The 26,777-nt window shown below is 37.3% G+C and overlaps 2 protein-coding genes across 9 annotated transcripts in view; both read left to right on the top strand.

Moving 5' to 3' along the window:
* ZNF484 (zinc finger protein 484) overlaps positions 1 to 22,395 on the top strand; it is a 28,744-nt gene extending 6,349 nt beyond the window's left edge. For 6 of the 8 annotated variants that reach the window (XM_061426182.1, XM_061426178.1, XM_061426180.1 and 3 more), the window contains 4 exons: positions 2,520 to 2,564; positions 13,082 to 13,208; positions 13,471 to 13,566; positions 19,596 to 22,395. In XM_061426182.1, the coding sequence (XP_061282166.1) occupies positions 2,550 to 2,564; positions 13,082 to 13,208; positions 13,471 to 13,566; positions 19,596 to 21,907 (2,550 nt within the window). In that variant the 5' untranslated portion in view covers positions 2,520 to 2,549 and the 3' untranslated portion in view covers positions 21,908 to 22,395. Of the gene's footprint in view, positions 1 to 2,519; positions 2,565 to 13,081; positions 13,209 to 13,274; positions 13,304 to 13,470; positions 13,567 to 19,595 lie in introns of all 8 variants that reach the window. The other 2 variants (XM_061426185.1, XM_061426183.1) reach the window with 1 other exon arrangement.
* Positions 810 to 1,916, top strand: LOC133253352 (2-methoxy-6-polyprenyl-1,4-benzoquinol methylase, mitochondrial-like). The gene has a single exon (XM_061427013.1). It carries the CDS (start codon positions 810 to 812, stop codon positions 1,629 to 1,631), a length of 822 nt encoding a protein of 273 aa, XP_061282997.1. The 3' UTR covers positions 1,632 to 1,916.
* Positions 22,396 to 26,777: the final 4,382 nt, after the last annotated feature.

Genomic DNA, 26,777 nt, shown 5'->3' with positions numbered 1-26,777 from the left:
CAATATTGCATAGAAACCTGGAATGTTAGGTCCATGAATCAAGGCAAATTGGAAGTGGTCAGACAGGAGATGGCAAGAGTGAATGTCGACATTCTAGAAATCAGCAAACTAAAATGGACTGGAATGGGTGAATTTAACTCAGGTGACCATTATATCTACTACTGCGGGCAGGAATCCCTTAGAAGAAATGGAGTAACCATCATAGTCAACAAAAGAGTCTGAAATGCAGTACTTGGATGCAAACTCAAAAATAACAGAATGATCTCTCTTCATTTTCAAGGCAAACCATTCAATACCACAGTAATCCAAGTCTATGCCCTGACCAGTAATGCTAAAGAAGCTGAAGTTGAATGGTTCTAGGAAGACCTACAAGACCTTCTAGACCTAACACCCCAAAAAGATGCCCTTTTCATTATAGGGGACTGGAATGCAAAAGAAGGAAGTCAAAAAATACGTGGCTATGCTAAGTCACTTCAGTCATGTCTGACTCTGTGCGACCCCATAGACGGCAGCCCACCAGGCTCCCCCGTCCCTGGGATTCTCCAGGCAAGAACACTGGAGTGGGTTGCCATTTCCTTCTCCAATGCGTGAAAGTGAAAAGTGAAAGTGAAGTCGCTCAGTCGTGTCCGCCTCTTAGCGACCCCATGGATTGCAGCCTAACAGGCTCCTCCGTCCATGGGATTTTCCAAGCAAGAGTACTGGAGTGGGGTGCCATTGCTGGAGTAACAGGCAAATTTGTCCTTGGAGCACAGAACGAAGCAGGGCAAAGGCTAATAGTGTTTTGCCAGATGGTAAAGAATCGGCCTGTAATGCAGGAGACGCAAGAGACGCGGATTCGATCCGGACATGTGTTTGAAAGTGTGGCCAAGAAGTATGATGTGATGAATGATATGATGAGTCTCGGTATCCATCGTGTTTGGAAGGATTTGCTGCTCTGGAAGATGCGCCCGTTTCCTGGGACCCAGCTTCTGGATGTTGCTGGAGGCACAGGTGACATTGCATTCCGGTTCCTTAATTATGTTCAGGCGCAGCATCAGAGAAAGCAGAAGAGGCAGCTAAGGGCCCAACAAAATTTATCCTGGGAAGAAATTGCCAGAAAGTACCAGAATGAAGAGGATTCCTTGGGTGGTTCTCATGTCATGGTCTGTGACATCAACAAGGAGATGCTAAAGATTGGAAAACAGAAAGCCCGTGCTCAAGGATACAAAGCTGGACTTGCCTGGATATTGGGAGATGCAGAAGAACTGCCCTTCGACGATAACAAGTTTGATGTTTACACCATTGCCTTTGGGATCCGGAACGTCACACACATTGATCAGCCACTACAGGAAGCCCACCGTGTCCTGAAACCAGGAGGAAGGTTTCTCTGTCTGGAGTTCAGCCAAGTAAACAATCCCCTCCTATCCAGGCTCTATGATGTATATAGCTTCCAGGTCATTCCTGTCCTGGGAGAAGTCATTGCAGGAGATTGGAAGTCCTACCAATACCTTGTAGAGAGTATCCGACAGTTCCCATCTCAGGAGGAATTCAAGGAGATGATAGAAGATGCAGGTTTTCAGAAGGTGACTTATGAAAATCTCACATCAGGCATTGTAGCCATTCACTCTGGTTTCAAACTTTATCTCCGTTAAGATTCTGAAGCGTGAGCCAGTCACATCCTGTCAGAAGTCTGGAGCTGGAGGATAATCCAGTTAGTGTGACCAGCAGCAGGACATCTCTGCTTGAGGCTATGTGCCTTGGACCCACGTTCTGATGTGACCAATCTCAAAGTGAAAGAACCAAGTTCCTGTCACTTGACTGCAGCTTTCCTTAGGGGCTGCTTCAGGCCTTCTCCCAGAGTTATTTGTCTGTACTTTTACTTAAGTCCTATTTTTTTTGGGTGTGCAGTATGTGGTTAAGGTAAAACCAGCACTAAAACTCAAAAAAAAAAAAAAAAAAATAGTGTTTTGCCAAGAGAACACACTGGTCTTAGCAAACACCCTCTTCCAACAACACAACAGAAGACCTACACATGGACATCACCAGATGGTCTATACCAAAAATTACCTATAATTTTCCCATCATCCAAATGTTATATCTGTTAACATATTAATATATTTCCTTCCAGATGATTTTCTCTGTGTGCATGAATGCATTCATGTATGTGTTCATGTGTACATACACACATATTATTCAATGAAAATGGACCCATACTGTTTGGTACATCTTTTTATTTTTACTTACCATTTTATTTTTCTATAGTACTTTAATTTTACATAATATTGTATCCTATGGATGCCCTGTAAAGTATTTAAGCTGTTCATAATTATTGGGTATCAAGATGTTTCTAATTTTCTTTTTTTTTTTTTTTTGTATTAGCCATGCTGTGGTAAAACTCCTGCATTTAAATCTTTGTACAGTACAGGATGATTTTTTTGTGATATGGTTCTACAAATAAGTTTTTGGGTCAGGTTCATGGACAGTAAATGACATTGACACGTTTCCTTCTCTTGTGTCCCTCTGTCAATCTGTTTTCTCAGATCTCTGCCCCTTTCCCAGAAGAGCCAGAAATGACCAAGTCCCTGGTAAGTTCTTATTTGTTCATTTATTTATTTCTTTACTTTTCAGTGAGTTTTAGAAGGTATCTATTAACCCATATAGTGAATGGACAAGTGTAAATAAATAAAAACTAAGATCAAAGACAGTAAAAAGAGACTATCAGCTCCAAGTCAAGCTTGGATTATAGGTATATGTGAGTTGTGTGACTTAACAGTTATGAACTTTGAACTACAAAATTGTCTCTGATCTTCATGAAAGACAGAAATAATGGAAATGAAATACATGCATTATATTGTTAAAAAGTAATTTATTTCATCTATAATAACTACTTCCTGGTTCTTGATGTTTGAGAAAATTTTTGATAGATTTTTTTTTTTACTTTATATTTTATATTGAAGTATAGCCAGTTAACAATGATGTGATAGTTTCAGGTGGACAGCAAAGGGATTTAGTTGTACATATACATGTATGCATTCTCCCCCAAACTCTGCTCCCATCCTGGCTGCAACATAACATTGAGCAGACTTCCCTGTGCTCTACAGTAGGACCTTGTTGGTTATCCATTTTAAATATAGCAGTGTGTATATGTCAATCACAAACTTCCTAACTATAACTATTCCTTCCCCGTATTCTTTCCCCCATCCCGCCCCGCCCCGGCGTCTAGGTTTGTTCTCTAAGTCTGTTTCCGTTTTGTAAATAAGTTCGTGGGTACCAGTTCTTTTTAGATTCTGCTTAGAAGGGGTATCATACACTATTTATCCTTCTCTGTCTAACTTACTTCACTAAGTATGACAATCTCTAGGTTCATCCATGTTGCTGCAAATGGCATTATTTCATTCTTTTTAATGGCTGAGTAATATTCCATTGTATATATATACACCATATTTTCTTTCTCCATTCCTCTGTAGATGGACATTTAGGTTGCTTCCATGTCTTAGCTATTGTAAACAGCACTGAAACAAACTCTGGGGGTGCATATATCCTTTTGGACCATGATTTTCTTCAGGAATCTGCCCAGGGATGGGATTGCAAAGTCATATGGTAGCTGTATTTTTAGGTTTTTAGAGAAGCCACCATAATGTTCTCCATAGTGACTGTGCCAATTTGCATTCCCACCAACATTGTAGGAGGGTTCCCTTATCTCCACACTCTCTCCAACATTTATTCTTTGTGGATTTTTTTGATGATGGCCACACTGACTGGTGTGAATGGTATCTCATTGTAGTTTTGATTTACATTTCTATAGTAATTAGCGATGTTGAGCTCTTTTCATGTGCCTCTTGGTCATCTGTATGTCTTCTTTGAAGTAATGTCTATTTAGGTCTTCTGCCCATTTTTTGAGTGAGTTGTTTGTTTTGATTATGTTAAACCTCATGAGCTGTTTGTAAAGTTTGGAGACGAATCCCATGTCAGTCACATCATTTGCAAACATTTTATCCCAATATGTGGGTTTTCTTTTCATTCTGTTTTTTGTTTTCTTTGCTGTGCAAAATATTTTAAGTAGGCCCCATTTGTGCATTTTTATTTTTCTTTCCATTATTTGGAGAGACAGATAAAAAAGATATTGCTACATTTATGTTGAAGATTGTACTGCTTATGTTTTCCTCTAGGAGTGTTATAGTGTCTGGTTTCACATTTAGGTCTTTAATCCATTTTGACGTTATTTTTGTGTATGGTATTAAAGAATGATTTTTTTTTTTACAGGTAGCTGTCTAGTTCCCCCAGCACCATTTGTTGACGAGACTGTCTGTCCAACATTGTATTGTCTTGCCTCCTTTGTCATAGATTAACTGACCAAAGGTGTATGAATTTACTTCTGGGTTTTCTGTTCAGTTCCACTGATCTATATTTCTACTTTTGTCAGGAAGTCTGATTCCTCCAGCTTTGTTTTCCTTTCTTAAGATTGCTTTGGCTGTTCAAGGTCTTTTGTGTCTCCATACAGATTTTGAGATTTTTTTGTTCTGTGCTGTGCTGTGCTTAGTTGCTCAGTCATGTCTGACTCCTTGCGACCCCATGGACTGTACCCACCAGGCTCATCTGTCCATGGGGATTCTCCAGGCAAGAACACTGGCGAGGGTTGCATTCCTTGCACCTGGGGATCTTCCCAATCTAGGGATCGAACCCAGGTCTCCCGCATTACACGCAGATTCTTTACCGTCTGAGCCACCAGGAAAGCCGTAGTTCTGTGAAAAATGCCATTGGTCATTTGATCAGGATTGCATTGAATCTGTAGATTGCTTTGGGTAGTATATTCATTTTGACAATATTAATTTTTCCAGTCCACAAACATGATATGTCTTTTCATCTGTTTGTGTCTTCTTCAGTTTCCTTCATCAACACCTTATAATTTTCAGAGTATAAATCTTTAGTCTCCTTAGGTAGGTTTATTCATAGGTAGTTTATCCTTTTGATATGATGGTAAATGGAATTGTTTCTTGAATTTCTCTTTCTGATCTTTTGATGTTATTGTATAGAAATGCAACAGTTTTTTGTGTGTGTATTCATTGTGTAACCTGCAACTTTACTAGGTTCACTGATGAGATTTAATAGTTTTGTAGTAGTGTCCTTAGGGTCTTCTATGAATAGTATCATGTCATTTGCAAACAGTGACAGTTTAACTTCTTCATTTTCTATTTGGATTCCATTTGTTTCTTTTTCTTCTCTGATTGCTGTAACTAGGACATCCAGAACTATGCTGAATAATAGTGGTGAGAGCAAACATCCTTGTCTTATTCCTGATCTTAGAGAAAAAGCTTTCAGCATTTCAACATTGAGTATGATGTTAAGCAGTAGATTTGTCATATATGGCCTTTATTATGTTGAGAAATGTTCCCCCCATGCCCACTTTCTGGAGAGTTTTTATCATAAAAGAGTGCTGAATTTTGTCTTTCTGCATCTACTGAGATAATCATATGGTTTTTATTCTTCAGTTTGTGTGTCACATCGATTGATTTGCAGATATTGAAAAATCCTTGCATCTGTACATGAATCCCACTTGATCATCGTGAATGATCTTTTTAATGTATTGTTGGACTTGGATTGTTAGTATTGTGTTGAGGATTTATGTCTCTAACATTCATCATTGATATTGGCCTGTGATTTTCTTTTTTTTGTGGTATCTTTGTCTGATATTGATCACAGGGTGATGGTGGCATCAGAGAATGAGTTTGGAAGTTTTCCTACAGCTGTAATTTTGTGGAACACTTTCAGAAGGTTAGGTGTTTTGTTGCTATTGTTTTTCAGTCAGTAAGTCATATCCGACTCTTTGTAACCCCATGGACTGCAGCACACCAGTCTCCTCTGTCCTTCACTATTTCCCGGAGTTGGCTCAAATTCATGTCCATTGAGTTGGTGATGCTAGCTAATCATCTCATCCTCTGTTGACTGCTTCTCCTCCTGCCTTCAATCTTTCCAGCATCAGGGTCTTTTCCAGTGAGTCATCTCTTTCATCAGGTGGCCAAAGTATTGGAACTTCAGCATCAGTTCTTCCAATGAATATTCAGGGTTGATTTCCATCAGGATTGACTGGTTTGATTACCTTTCAGTCAAAGGGACTCTCAAGAGTCTTCTCCAGCTCTACAATTTGAAAGCATCAGTTCTTTGGCACTCCCTCTTCTTTACAGTTCAACTCTCCCATCTGTCCATGACTACTGGAAAAATCATAGTTTTGACTAAAGGACCTTTGTTGGCAAAATGATGTCTCGGCTTTTTAATATGCTGTCTAGGTTGGTCATAGCTTTCCTTCCAAGGAGCAAGTGTCTTGTAATTTCATGGCTGCAGTCATTGTCCACAGTGATTTTGGAGCCCAAGAAAATAAAATCTGTCCTTATTTCCACTTTTTCCCCTTCTATTTGTCGTGAAGTGATGGGACCAGATGCCATGATTTTAGCTTTTTGATGTTGAGTTTCAAGCCAGCTTTTTCGATCTCTTTCACCTTCATTAAGAGGTTCTTTAGTCCTCTTTACTTTCCGCCATTAGAGTGGTATCATCTGCATATCTGGGGTTGTTGATAATTCTCCCAGCAATGTTGATTCCAGCTTGTGATTCATCCAGCCCAGCATTTCACATAATGTACTCTGCATATAAGTTATACACATGGGGTGAACATAGCCTTGTCATATTCCTTTCCCAATTTTGAATCAATCAGTTGTTCTATGTCTAGTTCTAATGACTGCTTCCTGATCTACATACAGATTTCTGTATGTAGATAAGGTGATCTGGTATTCCCATGTCTTTAAGAATTTTCCACAGTTTGTTGTGATCTACACAATCAAAGAGTTTAGTGTAGATCAGAAGTAGATATTTTTTGGAATTCCCTTGCTTTCTCCATGATCCAGTGAATGCTGGCAGTTTGGACTCTGGTTCTCCTGCCTTTTCTAAACCCAGCTTGTACATCTGGAAGTTCTTGGTTCATGAACTGCTGAAACCTAGCTTGAAAGATTTTGAGCATAACCTTGCTACCATGTGAAATGAGTGCAATATAAATATCTTTACAATATGTTAAAATATATTAGGTAATGACAGTTAACACCAATCATAAATATTAATATAGTGCTTACTGTATGCTAGGCATTGTAAACACACACTCTTTCTCTCAGCTGATTTAATCACATCCCTTTTGAGGTATCTATAATCATTATCCTCATTTTACAGAGAAGGAAGTAGGTCCACAGAGAAGTTAAGTAAATTGCTCTGGGTTTTACTGCTAGTAAGTGGTGAAACCAGGAGTAAAACCCAAGCAATTTGGCTCCAGAATACAGGCTCTTTATTTCAGCAGTTGAAAGAAACTTCCCTTGGAGTTCTTGACATTACCGAAGTTGCTCTCTATTTGATTCTCATGCACTGACTTGGGGGGTCTTCTTTTGGCATGCTGCTAGGAATTCCTTTCATGTCTCTCAAGTATTGGATCTCTTGTTTTTTGGCTCTTTCTTGATTCGTGCTTTCATTTTTAGAGAATATTATCCAGAAAGTATTGTATGAGAATTAGGTTTTTTGAGACCTTGCATGTCTAAAAGTATTTTTATTTGACCCTCAGTAATTTCATAGCTAATTCTAGATTGTAAGTCATTTTTACTCAGAAATTTTAAGACATTCTTTCTACTTTAATCATCCCACCTTTTCTTACTGGATGTGATAGGAAGATCCAGATAATAAATTTGTGTTGTTTTAAGTTTGCAGTAATTTGTTGCAGCAGCAATAGGACACCATTACAGATTTTGGTACCTGGACATGGAATGATGCTGTAACAAATACCCCAAAATGTCAAAAGACTTTGGAATTTGGTAATGAATAAAAACTGTAAAAAATTTGAATTGTATAATAGCAATAGCCTAGATTTCCTTGAACAGACTGATAATAGAAATATTGTTGTTAACTCTGCTAGAGAACTCAGAAGAAAGTGAGGAGCACAGTAGGAAAAAAACTATATTGTTTTATAGAATATCTCATTATTTTATTTTATTATTATTTTTTTTATAATAGCCCTCATAGAAAAACGTTATTGGAAAGCAGGGAAAACTACCAAGATATGAATGAAGACAAAAAATAAAAAAAGTTCAGACAGAAAGTGTATGACCTTGGTTTAAGTGGAAATGGAACCGTTTGGTGGTTTGTAGCTAGTGACCTATATTTTCACTTTGTGGCACTGCTGCTGCTACAGCTAAGCCGCTTCAGTCGTGTCTGACTCTGTGCGACCCCATAGACGCCAGCCCACCAGGCTCCTCTGTCCACAGGATTCTCTAGGCAAGAATACTGGAGTGGGTTGCCATTTCCTTCTCCAGAATATCTCATTATTTTAAACAGACAGTTGACAGGAATACAGGTGTTAAAGGTGCTTCTGGTGAAGACTCAGAAGGAAATGAGAAATATGTTACTGGAAAGTAGGGGAGGGAACATCTCTGGTATATAGTAGCAGAAAGCTTAGCTGGATTTTTTCCTGTAGTTATATGGAAAGCAGATTTGTCAGTGATGGACTTGTGTTTTTCTCTGAGGTGATTTCAAGCAGAGGATTGGAGATGTGGCCTGGTTTCTTTTTCCTGCTTACAATAAAATATGAATATTAAGCGATAGATTGGAGGAAGAACTGTTAAGCAAAAAGGAACTAGACTTGATGATGTGGGATATTTGGGGGCTATCAAGATTACAAAAGATGCTATAATTAGTTTCACTATAGGAAAGGATGTTCTTGAGAGAAAGTCAAGGGTGTGGATAGATGCTTTATATATGAATATTTTTCTAGGTTTTTAGGTGTTTAGCAAGATGAACAGGGTAGAATGTACCTTACTAAATTTTTTTAGCTGAAAGTCTGTCTTTGGTGTTAACTTGACTGTTTAGTTTATTTACATTTAATGCAATTACTGATATATTTGTATTTATATCCAGTTTTATTAGTTTCATATTTGAAATGTCTAATACTATTTTTCCACTCTTTTCTTGACTTTCTTTTAGATTAGTCAAAGTTTTAATTTTTATTTTGTTAGCTTGTTTGTGATGCATTCTTTTGTTTCCCTAGATACTATAATATCCATCTTTAACTTATTATTATCTTACCCCCTTCTTAATAGATGCTAAAACATCTTAATTCCATTTACTGCCTCTCATTTTTACATTATTATTTTTATACATTTGAATTCTACATATGTTTTAAACTTCACAAGATATTATTATTACTGTTTTTGCATAGTCAGTATTTACAGTTTTATAAAGTGGGATTTGAGAAACTTTTTGAGTCTTTGAGTTGATGTCATTCACCTTTCCTTTTCAAATTTTGCTTCTGCCTCATATTCTTCCTCTTTGTTGTCTCAGACAACAATATGTTTTTCCTTTCCAAGGTGTTGTACATGTGATACATCACATGCTCTTCTGCTTTTTTTATTTAAAAAACCTTTGTGGTTCAGTTTGGATATCTTCTGTTTGCTTGTCTTCCATTTCAGTAATTCTGTTCTTCTGCTATTAAACCCCTCTCAGTTCTTAATTTTAGATACTTAATTTTTCAATTTTCATTTTTTTTAGTATAAGTTCCATTTCTCTGATGAAATTCTCCACCTTTTCATCTAACTCCAAAATCCTGTAAGACTCTTTCTATTGAATTTTTTTTCCTCTGGCTTTAGATATTTTGTTCTGTTTTTTGATAGGCATTTCTTTTATTGTATCAAAACACATATAAAACATTGTTAAGGATCTAGATTATGGTATCTTTCTCAGTTATTTAACTTATATGCAGAGTACATCATACAAAATGCTGTGCTGGCTGAAGCTCAAGCTGAAATCAAGATTACTGGGAGAAATATCAATAACCTCAGCTATGCAGATGACACCACTGTAATGGCAGAAAGCAAAGAGGAGCTAAAGAGCCTCTTGATGAAGGTGAAAGAGGAGAGTGAAAAAGCTGGCTTAAAACTCAACATTCGAAAAAAACTAAGATCATGGCATATGGTTCCATCACTTCATGGCAAATAGATGAGAAAAAATGGATACAGTGACAGATTTTATTTCTTGGGCTCCAAAATCACTGCAGATGGTGACTAAAGCCTTGAAATTAAAAGACACTTGCTCCTTGAGAGGAAAGCTATGACAGACCTAGAACGTTAAAAAGCGTGTTAAAAAGGGTGTTAAAAAGCAGAGACATTATTTTGCCAACAAAGGTCCAAATAGCCAAAGCTGTGATTTTTCCATTAGTCATATATGGATGTAAGAGATGGACCATAAGAAGGCTGAGCACCAAAGAATGTTGCTTTTGAGGGGTGGTGGTAGAGAAGACTCTTGAGAGTCCCTTGCACTGCAAGGAGATCAAACCAGTCAATCCTAAAGGAAATCAATCCTGAATATTCATTGGGAAAGATTAAGGGCAGGAGGAGAAGGGGATGACAGAGGATGAGATTGTTGGATGGCATCATTGACTCAATGAACATGAGTTTGAGCATACTCCAGGAGATAGCAAAGGACAGGGAAGCGTAGTTTGTTGCAGTCCATGGGGTCACAAAGGGTCAGACACGACTTAATGACTGAACAATAACAAACTTTCTCAGGAGAGGATTCTTGTTTCCCTTAGCAGATAGAGTGGAGGATGAACACCTTTGTCTAGTCAAGCAGTGTTAGGTTGAATCAAGACTAAGTTGAAGCTCTGATAATAGTCTACCTCTGGTTCACTCTGACCATCCAGGATTTTCAGCTGAGAGCCCAGTTTGCCCTCTGTGGACCCTCCTCTTGATAAGTGCCAACAGTGTTTTCTTATCAGACTACTAACATTTTGCCTTGCTTTTCAGAGACTATCTGCTTAAGTGTTTAGTCTTCTGCTCCTACAGCCCTAGAATTTGGCAGATGTCTTAGGGGGAAAACCGTCCATGTGTTTGAATTCTGGTTTTTCTATCACCCAACTTTAGTCTTCTGCTGGTTCAAAGCCTGGGTTTTCACCTTTTACCACACCCAGAATTGATAAATACTCCTAGTGTAAACTTAAACCTTCAATGTTGTCTGTAGAGTCTTGGCACCTAACTGCTTCCAGTATTTTCAAACAGATAGTTTCAGTATTTCATCTGGCAAGTATAGTTATTCCTGGAAGAAACCCTGGACCATCACAAACTCTTGTATGCCATCTGGATATGACAGTGCCTCAAAAGGGTCACCTAAATGTATCATATGTACTGTCCATTTAAAGTGTACATTCAAAAAAAAAAAAAAGTGTACATTCAATCATTTTTAGTATATTCATGGAGTTGTGCAATCTTTATCCAGTTTTAGAACACTTTCTTTCCCTCCCCTATCCAAAGTCATACCTTTTAGCTGTTCCTGCCTCCCTCCCCACCACATCCTTCCATTACCCTGGGAAACCAGTAGTCTTCTTCCTGTCCTAATAGGTTTGCTTGTCCTGGACATCTCATGTAAATGGAATCATATAATATGTGGTCTTTTGTGATTGGCTTATTTCACTTAGCATAATATTTTCAAAATTCATTCACAGTATAGCATAAATCAGTATTTCATTCCTCTCTATGGCTGAATAATCTCTTTTATGAATATGCCACATTTTGAAATTCATCATTGGTTGATACCCTGGGTTGTTTCTGTTTTTGACTATTAAGAATAATGCTACTATGAACATTTCTATATGTTTTATGTGAATGAATGTTTTGATTTCTCTTGGGTATATACCTAGAAGTGGAACCATTAGCTCATATAACTCCTTTTGAGGAAGTGCCAGACTGTTTTACCTTCCCACCTTTACTATATGAGGGTTCCAATTTCTCCACTTCCCCACTGGCACTTGATATTATGTGTCCTTTTGTTTTTTATTATTATAGCCATCCTAGTAGGTGCATTTTCCTGATGACTAATAACTAATGACTGGAGCATTTTTTAAATTTCAGAATTCAAGATTTAATTGCATTTATTATTTTGCTACAAAAATAATAAAAATACAAATACACACAAGCAGAGCATTTTTTATTTTATAATCATCTTAGTGAATTTGAAGGGGTATCTCTTTGAATTTTGATATCCCTTTTGACTATATTGATCTGTATTGAGAACCTTTTGTGCTTTTTGGCCATTTGTATATCTTCCTTGGAGATATGTATATTCTTTCTTGGTCCATTTGTTTATTTGACTGTGCCAGGTCTTAGCTGTGGCATGAGGGATGTTCGAGCTTTGTAAGCAGAATCCAGGATCTTTTTTTACTGCATGTGGAATCTAGCTCCCTGACCAGGGATCAAACCCAGGCCCCCTGCATTGGGAGCATGGAGTTTTAGCCACTGGACCATCAGGAAGTCCCCTTGGTCCATTTTTAATTGGATCATTTATCTTTTTATTGAGTTGTAAGAGTTCTTTATATATTCTTTACACAAATCCTTTATCAGATATATAATTGCAGACATTTTCCCATAGTCTTTGAGTTGTTTTTACTTTCTTTTTTAAGTAAACATTTTGTTTGTTCTGTTTTTTTTTTTTGTTGTTGTTGTTGTTATTTTTCTTTGTTTATTTTTCATTTTTGGCCATTGGGTATAGCATGGGGATCTTAGTCCCCCTACCAGGCGTTGAACCCATGCCCCCTGAAGTGGTGGTGCAGAGACCTAACAGTGGACTGTCAGCAAATTCCCTTATATTATCACTTTCTTAATGGTATCCTTTTTAGTGCAAAGTTTTAAATTTTGATAAAGTCCAATTTATCTATTTTTTCCTTTGGTTGCTTGTGCTTCTGATTTTATATCTGAAAAATCATTGCCTAAGTGAAGTGTTAATGAAATATGGCATACATGGAAAAGAATGCAGAAATCAGGTTTGCAGCTTGATGAGTTTTCACTTTATTCTTTTGTAACCAGCATGCAGATAAAAACAAAACCTCAGAATGTTATTAGAGCCACAGAAAGAATGACCTGATACTTTTAATATTTATTTTTCCCTTGAAATAATAATGTCAAATTTAGATATTTAGTGAGAAGCTTATATGTTGTATCATGTTAAAAATTATTAAAAATAAGTTCATAAATATCTTGCTCTTATCCTACAGTCCTGATACTTTTCATTGAATAAACATGTGTTTTTCCAGGGATCAGTGTCTTTCAAAGATATATCTGTAGACTTCAGCAGGGAGGAGTGGCAACAATTGGACCTTGCTCAGAAAAGTCTATACAGGGATGTGATGCTGGAAAACTATTTCAACTTGATCTCAGTGGGTAAGCACAGCTCTGCTGGGTAAGGCTGTACCTAACTGAACGTATTTTTTTTTTTTTCCTCCTTAGTGGAATTTCTGAAATCTGATGTTTCTAAGGTATGTGGGACTTCTAAAGCCTGTAGGACATCTGAAGTGTGTAATAGTTTTGTCCTTATTTTGTTCTATGTTTTTAACAATCTCTTTTGGACATTAAGAATATACTTCTGTTCCCCGTGAACTTTTCTGAAAAGTAAATGGAGGGCTTTGTTATTTCCTATCATCAGGGTTTCAAGTTCCCAAAGCAGAAGTCATTTTCAGCTTGGAGTGGGGAGAAGAACCATATATGTGGAATGGCAAAATCTCAAGCCAGGGCTGTCTAGGTGAGTAGGAACCAAAAGCATAGGAGATCATATAACCAAATCAGTTTTGCTGGCAGAGTTTGGCAACTTTGAAGTGCTTTTAATATGATATTTCTCTAACATTCTGAACTTTTGAAACTGCATGGATAGAGTTGATATTGGTCTCTTAGACATCTAGATGCCATTCCCATTTAAGGCCCCTTCCAATATCAGTGTCTTCTTTGTTTGACTCTTTAAGAGGGATATGCTACAGTTACTGGTACATTGGCTGTAGGATCCTGCTGTTTTGCTTTTTCTCCCTTTTTATAGCATTAAAAAAATTTTTTTTTAATCTCTGTCAATATCTTAAATCCTTTCCTTACACATTCAGGTACTCATAAAATTGCCTTTAAAAAAAAATTACTTTGGGTCACTCACCTGCATATTTCTCTTCATTTTCTTTCTCTTCCCTTAAGGTACTTCAAAATTGTCATCTAAAGATGGCCATATTATATCATCTCCCATGTCTCTCCCTCAACTGTTGGCTTTGAGATTTCTATTACTTACATTTGGGGATAGCTTCTTATTTTAATTCTTTATAATTTGAGGGGACTACACCCCACAGCATGCGGGATCTTAGTTCCTCTCGCCAGGGATTGAACCTGCATGCCCTCCAGTGGAAACTCAGAGTCCTAACCAGTGGATAGCCAGGGAATCCCCTATTTTACAATTTTTTAAAAAGTTTTATTTAATTTTTTTATTTATCCCTTTTAATCCTCACTCCCTACTCATTTTTATTCTTCCCAGAGGCAGTTAGTTGCTCTCCTGTATTTTATATGTTTGCTTGCAATTTATTCTTGAATTTGTTGGGTATTTGTAAAATTTAAATTGTTGGTCATTTTAATTTCTAAAAATGGTACTGTGCTATATATCCTATATATATATATCCTTAGTTTATTTCTTTCCTCTCAGCACTAAATTGGTTCATGTTACACTGTTTTTCTAGCTCATTGCTTCTAATAGATATATACATTCCATAGTATATATATATGCCACATTTACTTGTCCAGCTTTCTAGCTACTATAGCTAGTACTATAATAAATTTATTCAAGAACTATTCTTATAGGAAACAGGAATTTCTTGAGGAAGAGTAGTGGGAGTGTTTTATTAATGAATATATGAATGCTTTATTTCACTAAGTATAACCATATTGGTTTCTAGATTGGATGTATTGGTCTACAGTCCTCTAAACATACAAAGGCATCAGTTTCTCCACATCCCTGCCCATATTTCTAATAATTTCTCATAATCTATTGGATTTTAATTTCTAACCATTTGTTTTAATTTGTGTTTCTCTAATAACAAAATGTTTTGAACATCTTATCATGTACCTTGTAATAGATTCTGATTTCATTTTTGGTATTTGACTGTTGACACCTTCCAAACTTCACCATTCTCTCTTCATCTTCTGCCCCACATCTGGGCAAACTACAAGAAAACTCAGATGCTCTTTCCATTAGTGCTAGTGGGAAATTGCTCTGTATCAGTCAGCTTAGCACCACCCCCCAACTACTATAAAAAACCCAAGCTAGTTTCCTTTTCTCACTCTTGTAAGCCACTTTTAGACCTGCTTAGGAGCTTTCCCTTCAAAAGCCTCACTAAATGAGTAATGAACTTTTTCATATCTTATTGGTTGTGTGTCAAATCATCACTCTTGACATCTGAACCAAATTTGGTGTGGGAGTCCATTGCTCCTCTGCAGGTGACTTAACAGTTTGAGTAGTAAGCAGGGCCTTTGGATGATGACCGCCACCAAGGGGGTCTTTCTTCTCTTGTTCTCTGGCTTTACTGCCAGAGAATATATATATATATATATATATTATATGTAATATATATATATACACACCAAATATAACTTCCAAATATATATATATATATATACACACACACACACACCAAATATAACTTCCAATTGAAGTTGGAAATTACTGTTGGTATTCTGGGACAGATGTAAAGAACTAGGCCCTCCATAAAGTAGCTTAAGACCTATATATGTGTCTCAAATTGAATCATTTGTCTCAATTCTGGCATAAGCCATGACTGATACCAGAATTAAGGAAACAGATCAGATTGGCTCTCATTGTATAAAGCTCTCAGGGGAACAATTGATACCTTATGCATATAAGGGCCCATCAGGCAGCTACTTGTGTGAAGGAAGAGCAGTTACAATGCAGCATGCTAAACCACTTTTCTAAATGTTGTCATATTTTATTGTTGTTTATTGTTTTAATGTCATATTTTTGCTTTTCCCTGTGACTCATCTTCTCAAACAATTCTTTATGCTCTTTCTACTAATTTTTCTCTTTTAGAAAGTATCATTTAGATGCCCTCTTCCTTTTACTTTCCGGTGAAAAGTAAAACCTAAGACCAAGTCTATATTTACTTATGCTTGAATTATTCTAATCCTGTTGATGTTTAAAAAATTTTTTTTTCTAGGTGCTACTGGTTAAAATACTGTGCTTATCTTGTTGTAACTATATGATGCAAAATATTACCTAACATATGAGAAATTCTTCTCTCAATGGATTAATAAACTACAGGAAAAACATGCCTCATATTTGCAATTCACATTTATCTTTATTTAGTTTCCATAATCATGTTTGGTTCATTTTAACATTTTCTTTAATTATTCCTCTGTATCTGACCCTTTATTTTCTGATCTGTCTGCCTGTTCAGATAATCTACATACTTATACTTTGCTCTCATGTTTCACTTACTTCTTTTATTGGACATATTACAGTATACATTGCTTTTTCCCTTTTCTAATTCTCTGACCCACAAAAACTCAGAGAAAATGACATTAATTTGAATGACAACTGAGTCTTTTACCTATTTCAAAAATGTTTCTCTAGAGAATATTTAGTGAAATTAAATTCTTGAGGTGATATTTTGCTCTATTTCAGAGGGATTTGAAATTTTTCTGCTAAGAGTAATTTAAAGGACCAATAATTGTAATTGGAAAGGGGAGACAACTGAAAGAAATGTTTAAAATTTAAGCATTTGAGCATTAAGCATTTATTATTGTGTACATCTATGCCAATTAATATGACTTTGTAAGGCTCAGAATATCTGTGTTTATTTTTAAGTTAAGAGAAAAGAGAGCCTTCCTAGAGTTTTGCTGAGGTTTGAGATTCATTTTCACAGCATACAACCCTAAATGATCCATGAAGGAAATGAATTTTGAAAAGGAATAAAGATCAGGAAAAGGAAGCTTAGTGGGGAAAAGGAAAAGAATATATGTTTAGATTCAGTAATAAAATAGACTTTAGTGACTGGTGGAAAGATAGCTTACATACACTCATTTTATTGGCCTGAATTATGACTTTGTATTTTACTGAATTGATAATTCAGTTTGTGACAGAGGAATTATGAATAATTAAACTTTTTACCACAGGAGCAAATTTTTTACATTGAACATCATTGATAATAATGTAAATACTGTCAGGCATAGCAGTGGGTTTATAAGCTAAAGAAAGTGAAAAGTTGCAAAAGGTGAAAGCCATGTTTAGGAATCTAGTATTAGAGGTCCTCAGGCTTAATGAAAACATTAATATGTGTGAGTAAAACTGTAATGTGTGCTAAGTCACGTCAGTCATGTCCAACTCTGTGCAACCCCATGGACTGTATAGCCCATCAGGCTCCTCTGTCTATGGAATTCTCCAGGCAAGAATACTGCAATGGGTTGCTGTTTCCTTCTCCAGGGGTTCTTCCCAATCCAAGGATTGAACCCATGTCTCTTAAGTCTCCTGCATTGGTAGGTGGGTTCTTTACCACTAGCGCCACATGGGAAGCCCAAAAAATATAAAAGTTAAAAGAATGTGTTTGGGGATATTACAAACATTATAAGATCCTAGAGATAGAATGAATTGGATATAAGGTTGGACTGTGTCTATATTAAAGAGTAATCTGATTTTTATGTAAGTATTTACTAAGAATCTACTATGTCTTAAAAAAATTTTTTTTAATTGAAGGATAATTGCTTTACAGAATTTTGTTGTTTTCTGTCAAGCCTCAACATGAATCAGCCATAGGTATACATATATACCCTTCCTTTTGAATCTCCCTCCCCATCCCACCCCTCTAGGTTGATAAGAACCCCTGTTTGAGTTTCCTGAGCCATACAGCAAATTCCCTTTGGCTATCTATTTTACACATGGTAATGTAAGTTTCCATGTTACTCTTTCCATACATCTCACACTGTCCTGGAGAAGGCAATGGCACCCCACTCCAGTACTCTTGCCTGGAAAATCCTATGGATGGAGGAGCCTGGTGGGCTGCAGTCCATGGGGTCACTAAGGGTCAGACACGACTGAGCGACTTCACTTTCACTTTTCATTTTCATGCATTGGAGAAGGAAATGGCAACCCACTCCAGTGTTCTTGCCTGGAGAATCCCAGGGACGGAGGAGCCAGGTCGGCTGCCGTCTGTGGGGTCGCACAGAGTCAGACACGACCAAAGCAACTTAGCAGCAGCAGCAGCACCCTCTCCTCTCCTCTCCCTGTGTCCATAAGTTTATTCTCTATGTCTGTTTCTCCACTGTTGCCCTGTAAATAAATTCTAAAGAACCATTTTTCTAGATTCTGTATATATGCATTGCTGCTGCTGCTACTGCTACTAAGTCACTTCAGTCATGTCCGACTCTGTGCGACCCCATAGATGGCAGCCCACCAGGCTCCCCCATCCCTGGGGTTCTCTCGGCAAGAATACTGGAGTGGGTTGCCATTTCCTTCTCCGTTAGAATACGATATTTATCTTTCTCTTTCTGACTCACTTCACTCTGTATAATAGGTTATAGGTTCATCCACCTCATCAGAACTGACTCTGCTATGTCTTATACACTGTTCCACAGTTGGGGATATTAGTGATTCTTGTTGTAGGTAAGAATGGTATATTGGAATAAAACCCACCTCCTGTCATTGATAGACCCCAAGAAACAGTGACTTAGAGAACACAAACATTAACCAGGCCTGGATTTAGCCTGAGGGCTGTAGTTTTCTAATCTCTTGTCTTGGGCATCACCAGCAACATAGAACTGAGCTATCAGGTCTGTAATATAGCCAGTGGGAAGAGAGTTATGGGAGACACACTTACTTCCTTAAAACATTGACCTGATTACAACAAATATAATTCCTATTCTCATTTGAATGGTGATAGGTGAATTACCTGGATTTACCTACAAATGAGGCTGTATATGCCTGTTGTTTTGAGACAGACACATGCTTGGCTACAGGCTTAAGACTGTTGAAGGAAGGGGACGGATTTTAATGAACAACTCTGTCTCTGCTTCAGAGTTGGCCCTTTTTGCTGTTATATTCTTCGTTATTAAGTGTGTGTATCTGCACCCCAAAACCAGGCATAAAGAATTGAATCATAGATATATTTTTACCATTTGTAAACGGTAAAGCTAATTCAGGATGACTGTGGCTACAATAGATTTCTGTACATAAATAAATGTGTATTTATGGAACAGTGATTAATAGGGAATAGAGAAAGCAGAGAGATTAGGATTTATAGATGAAGGATAATAAGAATCTAGACTCAGAAATATTTTTTAGCCACATGGTTTGTCACTTTGTTCTAACACCTATTATGTACTTATGCTACATGTTCAGAACAGCATATTTCAGTTTGAATCTCGTCTTCCCCAATTACTAAGCATTTGATTTGGGCACATTACTTAACTCTTCTGTGGCTCAGTTTCCTCATCTGTAAAGTAGGGACAATAATAACATTAATAGCAAAAGGTTATGTTGATGTTTAAATGAGTTAGAACAATGCCTGAGACATCTAAATTCTATTATCAGACAGTAAATGTAAGGGCTTACTTTATTATTGCATATTATTTCATATAAAGAGATTATTATATATATTTATTCTTATTTTATATATTTATCTATATTTAGTATTACATGTGTATAGAACCTCTCCCATTTCTCTGTGTTCATCTTGTATCCACTCTATTATCCCTTCTGTGTTTTGCTAACTGTTCTTTGTGTATTTTATTTTTTAGATCAGGGTATTGGTTTTGAAACATCACAACAGGGAATATCTGAAGATGTTTCAGTCTGCTTTGAGGGAATACGTCTCTTCCCAAGAGATGACTTATATTCCATTTTAGAAGAATTTTGGCAAGATGATAAACAGACGGGAAGAGATAAGGAAAACCAGAACAAACATTTAAGTCCTATCATCTTCACCAACAAGGATACGCTAGCTAATAAGGGGAACTGTGACTATAAAAAAGACATTGGGGAAAAATTTCATGTAAACACAAACCTTGTTCCTTCAAGAAAAAGACTCCATAACTATGACTCATTTCAAAAGAGTTTGAAGCCTATTGTAAGCTTATGTAATTGTAATAGAAACAATGCAACAGAAAATTTTGATAAGATTATTGGACATGGTAACACTTATATGAATTCTCATACGAAAACGAATGCTTGTGAATATAATCAATGTAAGAAACTTCTGAGTAAGCAAGCTCTCATTCAGCATCAAAAACACCATACTGGGGAGGACTTCCATGTATTTTCTGATTGTGTAAAATTCTCCACCCATAAGACACACCTTTTTGCACATCAAAGGATTTATGCTGAAGAGAAACATCCTGAGTGCACCAAATGTGAGATGATCTTCACTCAGAAGTCCCAATTTGCTGTGCCTCAGGTTTATACAAGAGAAAAATCCTATGTAGGCACTGAATATGGGAAGAAATTTTCCCTCAACTCAAACCATGAGAAAACTTCTCATACTGAGGAAATTGACTATAAATGCAGTGCACGTGGAAAAGCCTTTATCAAGAAGTTAGATCTGTTCAGACTCCAGAGAATTCCTACTGGAGGGAAAAAACCCCATGATTACAGTGAATGTGGAAAAAATGTCTCTCACAATTCAAATCTCAGTATACACAAAAAAGCTCATACTGGCAAGAAGCACTTTGAATGTATTGAGTGTGGGAAATCTTTCACAAGAAAATCAACACTAAGTATGCATCAGAAAATTCACACAGGAGAAAAACCATATGTATGTACTGAATGTGGGAAAGCCTTTATCCGAAAGTCACATTTTATTACACATGAGAGAATTCATACTGGAGAGAAACCTTATGAATGCAATGACTGTGGGAAGTCCTTTATAAAGAAGTCACAACTCCATGTGCATCAGCGAATTCACACAGGGGAGAATCCCTTCATATGTGAAGAATGTGGGAAGATCTTCACTCACAGGACAAATCTCATTATACACCAGAAAATTCATACTGGGGAGAGACCCTATATATGTACTGAATGTGGGAAGGCCTTTACTGACAGGTCAAATCTCATTAAACATCAAAAAATTCATACTGGAGAGAAACCCTATAAATGCAGTGACTGTGGGAAATCATTCACCTGGAAGTCACGGCTCAGAATACATCAGAAATGTCACACTGGAGAGAGACATTATGAATGCAATGAATGTGGGAAAGCATTTATTCAGAAGTCAACACTGAGTATGCACCAAAGAATTCATAAAGGAGAAAAGCCCTATGTTTGCACTGAATGTGGGAAGGCCTTCTTCCACAAGTCACATTTTATTACACATGAGAGAATTCATACTGGAGAGAAACCTTATGAATGCAGTGACTGTGGGAAATCTTTCACAAAGAAGTCACAGCTTCATGTACATCAGCAAATTCACACAGGAGAGAAACCCTACAGATGTGCTGAATGTGGAAAGGCTTTCACGGACAGATCAAATCTCTTTACACACCAGAAAATTCATACTGGCGAGAAACCCTATAAATGTGATGACTGTGGAAAAGCCTTCACTCGAAAGTCAGGCCTCCATATACATCAGCAGTCTCATACTGGAGAAAGACGTTATGAGTGTAGTGAATGCGGGAAAGCCTTTGCACGAAAATCAACACTCATTATGCATCAAAGAATTCATACAGGAGAGAAACCTTATATTTGTACTGAATGTGGGAAGTCGTTCATCCAGAAGTCACATTTAAATCGACATAAGAGAATTCATACTGGAGAGAAACCCTATAAATGCAGTGACTGTGGGAAGGCTTTTATTAAGAAGTCACAACTCCTTGAACATCACCGAATTCACACAGGAGAGAAACCTTACATGTGTACTGAATGTGGAAAGGCCTTCTCCATCAGATCAAATCTTATTAAACACCAGAAAATTCATACTAAACAGAAACCTTATAAATCTAGTGACTTTAGGAAAGACTTTAACTGGAAAGCACAATTCAGTGTACATCAGAAATCTAATACTGAGGAAGTAGAATGCCCAGTGCCACAATCATGGGGTAGGGATACAAAGTTGTGAGGAGCTATAGCTTGACTAAGAAGCAGGAGGTAACCCAAGTCAATTTTCCTCCAACTAGTCAGAGGTATGAATATCTGGATCTCATAGCTTATGTCCAGTTTTATACATATGGGCAGACACTTTGGAGAAAGTGTTTAAGCAGTGATTAATGGCATGCTTGTTTACTTGACAGATACTGGGATTTTTAAGCGCCTGCAAATAATAGTACATGTGCAAGAAGATGACTTGGCAATAGTTCTTATTATTTCACGTTTTGGATAAGCAGCTTTATAAATCAGGGCTGTTGAGTTGTTCATGCCCTGTATAGCAAAAATATTCAATGTTGACCAAAGGAATTTCTTGAGTAGATTTCCAAGAAAAATTTTCATTGTCCAAGCACTCTATGGACACTAAAATCAAGGCAACAGTGTAGACAATTCAGATGTATAATAAAAAGAATCTAGAAGTTTTTGTGAAAATTGACATTAAAGATACAAAGATGGACTCTACTTTTTTTCTTTTCTTTGGGATGTCACTATTATTTATAGCTTACAATGTTTATTAGTGTGTGGAAATTTAGATTAATAAGTTTAAAATTTGACTTCGAGATTGGCAAAAACCACAGACTTACCTGAATATTCACAGGCATCTTTAGGTAACTAATGTGTTTCCTTATTTATTAATTCCCTACCATGGCAGCAGGTAACTCATGCCCAAGAGGTATAAAGTGCTCCCAGACTATATCCCAGAAGTGATCATTGATGTAAGCAGCAGCCCCAAAGATTACCTGTTACACTATAGCTGGTTCCGAGATCATGAAAGTTAGCCACAGGTTACAGATTTGGCACTCTGGATTCTCACTGTCTTTTACAGAAACCTCTACTTTTTGAATGATTTCTTTTTCTAAAGAGACAAATTAAGAAAGTTTTAAAACCTAGAATTCTTTCCTTCCAATTTTGTTAATGTATCCTCTACTTACTTATTACATACTAAGTTTGTTGTGGTGGTTGTTCAGTCATGTCCCACTCTCTGCAACTCCATGGACTATAGCACACCAGGCTCCACTCTCTCCCATTATCTCCCAGAATTGGCTAAAATTCATATCCATTGAGTTGGTGATGCTAGCTAACCATCTCTGTCAACCCATTCTCCTTTTGCCTTCAATCTTTCCAGCATCAGGGTCTTTTCCAGTGAGTCAGCTCTTCATATCAAGTGACCAAAATACTAGAACTTCAACTTCAGTGTCAGTCCTTCCAATGAATCTTCAGGGTTGATTTTCTTTAGGATTGACTGGTTTGATCTCCTTGCTGTCCAAGGGACTCTCAAGATTGAGTCTTCTCCAGCACCACAGTTCGAAAGCATAAGTTCTTTGGCATGCAGCCTTTTTTATGGTTCAACTCTCGTATCTGTACATGACTACTGGAAAAACCATAGCTTTGACTAAGCAGACTTTTGTTGGCAAAGTAACGTCTCTGCTTTTTAATATGCTGTCTAGGTTTGTCATAGCTTTCTTTCCAGGAGCAAGTGTCTTTTAATTTCATGGTTGCAGTCACCGTCTGCAGTGATTTAGAAGGCCAAGAAAATAGAATCTGTCATTGCTTCCATTTTATCCCCTTCTAATTGCCATGAAATGATGGGACAAGATACCATGATGTTAGTTTTTTTGAATTTTGAGTTCAAGCTGGCTTGAAACCTCTTTCACCCTCATCAAGAGGCTCTTTAGTTTCTCTTTACTTTCTGTCATTAGAGTGGTATCATCTCCGTATCTGAGATTGTTGGTATTTCTCCAGCCAATCTTGATTCCAGCTTGTGATTCATCCCATCTGGCATTTCACATCATGTACTCTGCATGCATATGAGTTAAATAAGCGGGATGACAATATACAGCCTTGTCATACTCCTTTCCGATTTTGAACCAGTTGTTCCATGTCTGGTTCTAACTGTTGCTTCCTGGCCCACATACAGGTTTCTCAGGAGACAGGTAAGGTGGTCAGGAAATCCCATCTCTTTAAGAATTTTCCAGTGTGTTGTGATCCACACAAAGGCTTTAGTGTAGTCCATAAAGCAGAAATAGATGTTTTTCTGGAATTCCCTTGCTTTCTCCGTGATCCAATGGATGCTGGCAGTTTGATCTCTGGGTCCTCTACTTCTTCAAAACCCAACTTGGACTGGAAATTCTTGGTTCATGCACTGCTGAAGCCTAGCTTGCAGGATTTTGAACATAACCTTACTAATATGTGAAATGAGTACAATTGTATCATAGTTTAAACATTGTTTGGCATTGCCCTTCTTTGTAATTGGGCTAGACAATAAAGAATCTGCCTGCCATGCAGGAGACCCGGGTTTGATGCTGGGGTCAGGAAGATCCCCTGGAGAAGGGAAGGGCTATCCACTCCAGTAATCTTCTCTAGTGAATTCCATGGACAGAGGTGGGCTACAGGCCATGGGGTTGCAAAGAGTCAGACACGACTGTGCAACTGACACTTTCATACACACTTTGTGATTGGAATAAAAGTTGACCTTTTCCAGTCCTATGGCCACTGCTAAGTATTCCAAATTTGCTGACATATTGAGTGCAGCACTTTAACAGCTTCATCTTTTAGGATTTGAAGTAGCTCAGCTGGAATTCTGTCACTTCCACTAGGTTTGTTTATAATAATGCTTTCTAAGGCCCACTAGACTTGACACTCCAGGATGTCCTGCTCTAGGTGAGTGACCACACCATTGTGATTATCCAGGTCATTAAGACCTTTCTTGTATGGTTCTGTGTATTCTTGCCACCTCTTAATCTCTTTGGCTTCTGTTAGGTCCTTACTTTTTCTGTCCTTTATAGTGCCCATCTTTGCATGAAATGTTCCCTTGATATCTCCAGTTTTCTTGAAGAGATCTCTAGTCTTTCCCATTCTATTGTTTTCCTCTATTTCTTTGCATCGTTCATTTAAGAAAGCCTTCTTATCTCTTGATATTCCCTGTATTGAGTTGGGTATATCTTTGCCTTTCTTGCCTTTCACTTCTCTTCTTTCCTTAGCTATTTGTAATACCTTCTCAGACAAGCATTTTGCCTTCTTGAATTTCTTTTTCATTGGGATTGGTGTGATCACAGCTTCCTGTACAGTGTTAGAAACCTCTATCCTTAGTTCTTCAGGCACTGTCTACCAGATCTAATCCCTTGAATTTATTTGCCTCCTCCATTGTATAATCATAAGGGATTTGATTTAGGTCATACTTAAATGACCTAGTGGTTTTCCCTACTTTCTTCAATTTAAGTCTGACTTTTGCAATAAGGAGCTCATGATCCGAGTCACAGTCAGTTCCATGTCTTGTTTTTGCTGACTGTATAGAGCTTCTCCATCTTTGGCTGCATAATCAATCAGATTTCAGTATTAATCATCTGGTGATGTCCATGTGTAGTGTTGTCTCTTAGGTTGTTGGGAAAGGGTGTTTTCTATGACCACTGTGTTCTCTTGGTAAAACTCTGTTAAGCTTTGCCCTGCTTCCTTTTGTGCTCCAAGGCCAAACTTGCCTGTTATTCTGGTTATCTGTTGACTTCTACTTTTGTATTCCAGTGCCCTATGATAAAAAGAAAATCTTTATTGATGTTAGTTTTAGAAGGTCTTGTTGGTTTTCATAGAATCAGTGAACCTCAGCTTCTTTGGCATTAGTGATTGGGGCATAGCCTTGTGTTACTGTGATGTTGAATGGTTTTCCTTGGAAACAATGGACATCATTCTGTCATTTTTGAGGCTGCACCCAAAATGCACACTGTTCTGTTCTGTTTCAGACTGTTTTGTTGACTATGAGAGCTATTCTATTTCTTCTTCCTGTCCATTTTAGTTCACTGATTCCTAAGGTGTTGATGTTCACTCTTGCCATTTCCTACCTGACCATGGCCAATTTATCTTGATTCGTGGACCTAACACTCCAGGTTGCTATGCAATATTTACTGTTCTTACAGCATTGGACTTCATTTCACCACCAGGCTCATCCACAGCTGAGCATGGTTCCTCCTTTGGCCCAGCCATTTCATTCTTTCTGGAGCTATTAGTAATTGCCCTCTGCTTTTCCCCTATAGATATTGAACACCTTTTAACCTGGGGGACTCATGTTCCCGTGTCATACCTTTTTGCCTTTTCATAGTGTCCATGGGGTTCTCTGGCAAGAATACTGGAGTGAGTTGCCCTTTTCTTCTCCAGTGGACCGTGTTTTGTCAGAACTTTTCACTATGACTCATCCATCTTGGTTGGCTCTGCATGGCATGTTTCATAGCTTCAGTCAGTTATGCAAGCCCCGTCATCATGACAAGGCTATGATCCATGAAGGGGACATATTAGGTTACCATGAGGCAATTGTCTTGCATTTGAGCTTGTGTTCTTGGAAGAAAGTTGCATACTTGAAAGAGTATTCCTATCTCCTCTTAATCTCTACAAATTGATCTTAATTTTGATCTCGAATCCTCTATTTTTTTTTAACTTTTTTTTTTTTGGTTTTTTATTCTATTAGGTACTGAATGAAGTGTGTTCTAGTCTTCCAGAGTAATTGTGAATCTGTTTCTCCTTATTTTCATTTTATATATTTTAAGTCTTTGGTTCTACATCCATTTACATTTAGACTTGTTATACTCTTTCTGGTTAATTGAGACTTAATCATTATAAAATGTTCCTTTTTATCTCTAGTCATGCTTTTTGTCTCAAATTTTACTATGTAAGATATTAATACACTATGCATACTTCACTTATTAAGGACTAATGTAAGTTAGTACTCACCATTTTGTTTGTAAGATGAATAGAACATTGTTGTTTCCTTTCTGACATGGTATTGATGTCATGCATTTTAATTCTATATGTATTTGACATGTTCAATCATTACTATTTCATTAATCATTACTGTTTCA

This window comes from Bos javanicus, chromosome 8 (genome assembly GCF_032452875.1).
Source record: "Bos javanicus breed banteng chromosome 8, ARS-OSU_banteng_1.0, whole genome shotgun sequence".
In the NCBI taxonomy this organism is placed as follows: domain Eukaryota; kingdom Metazoa; phylum Chordata; class Mammalia; order Artiodactyla; family Bovidae; genus Bos; species Bos javanicus.
Note: the sequence above shows the minus strand (reverse complement) of the source record. Positions and strands in the feature narration are given on the sequence as shown.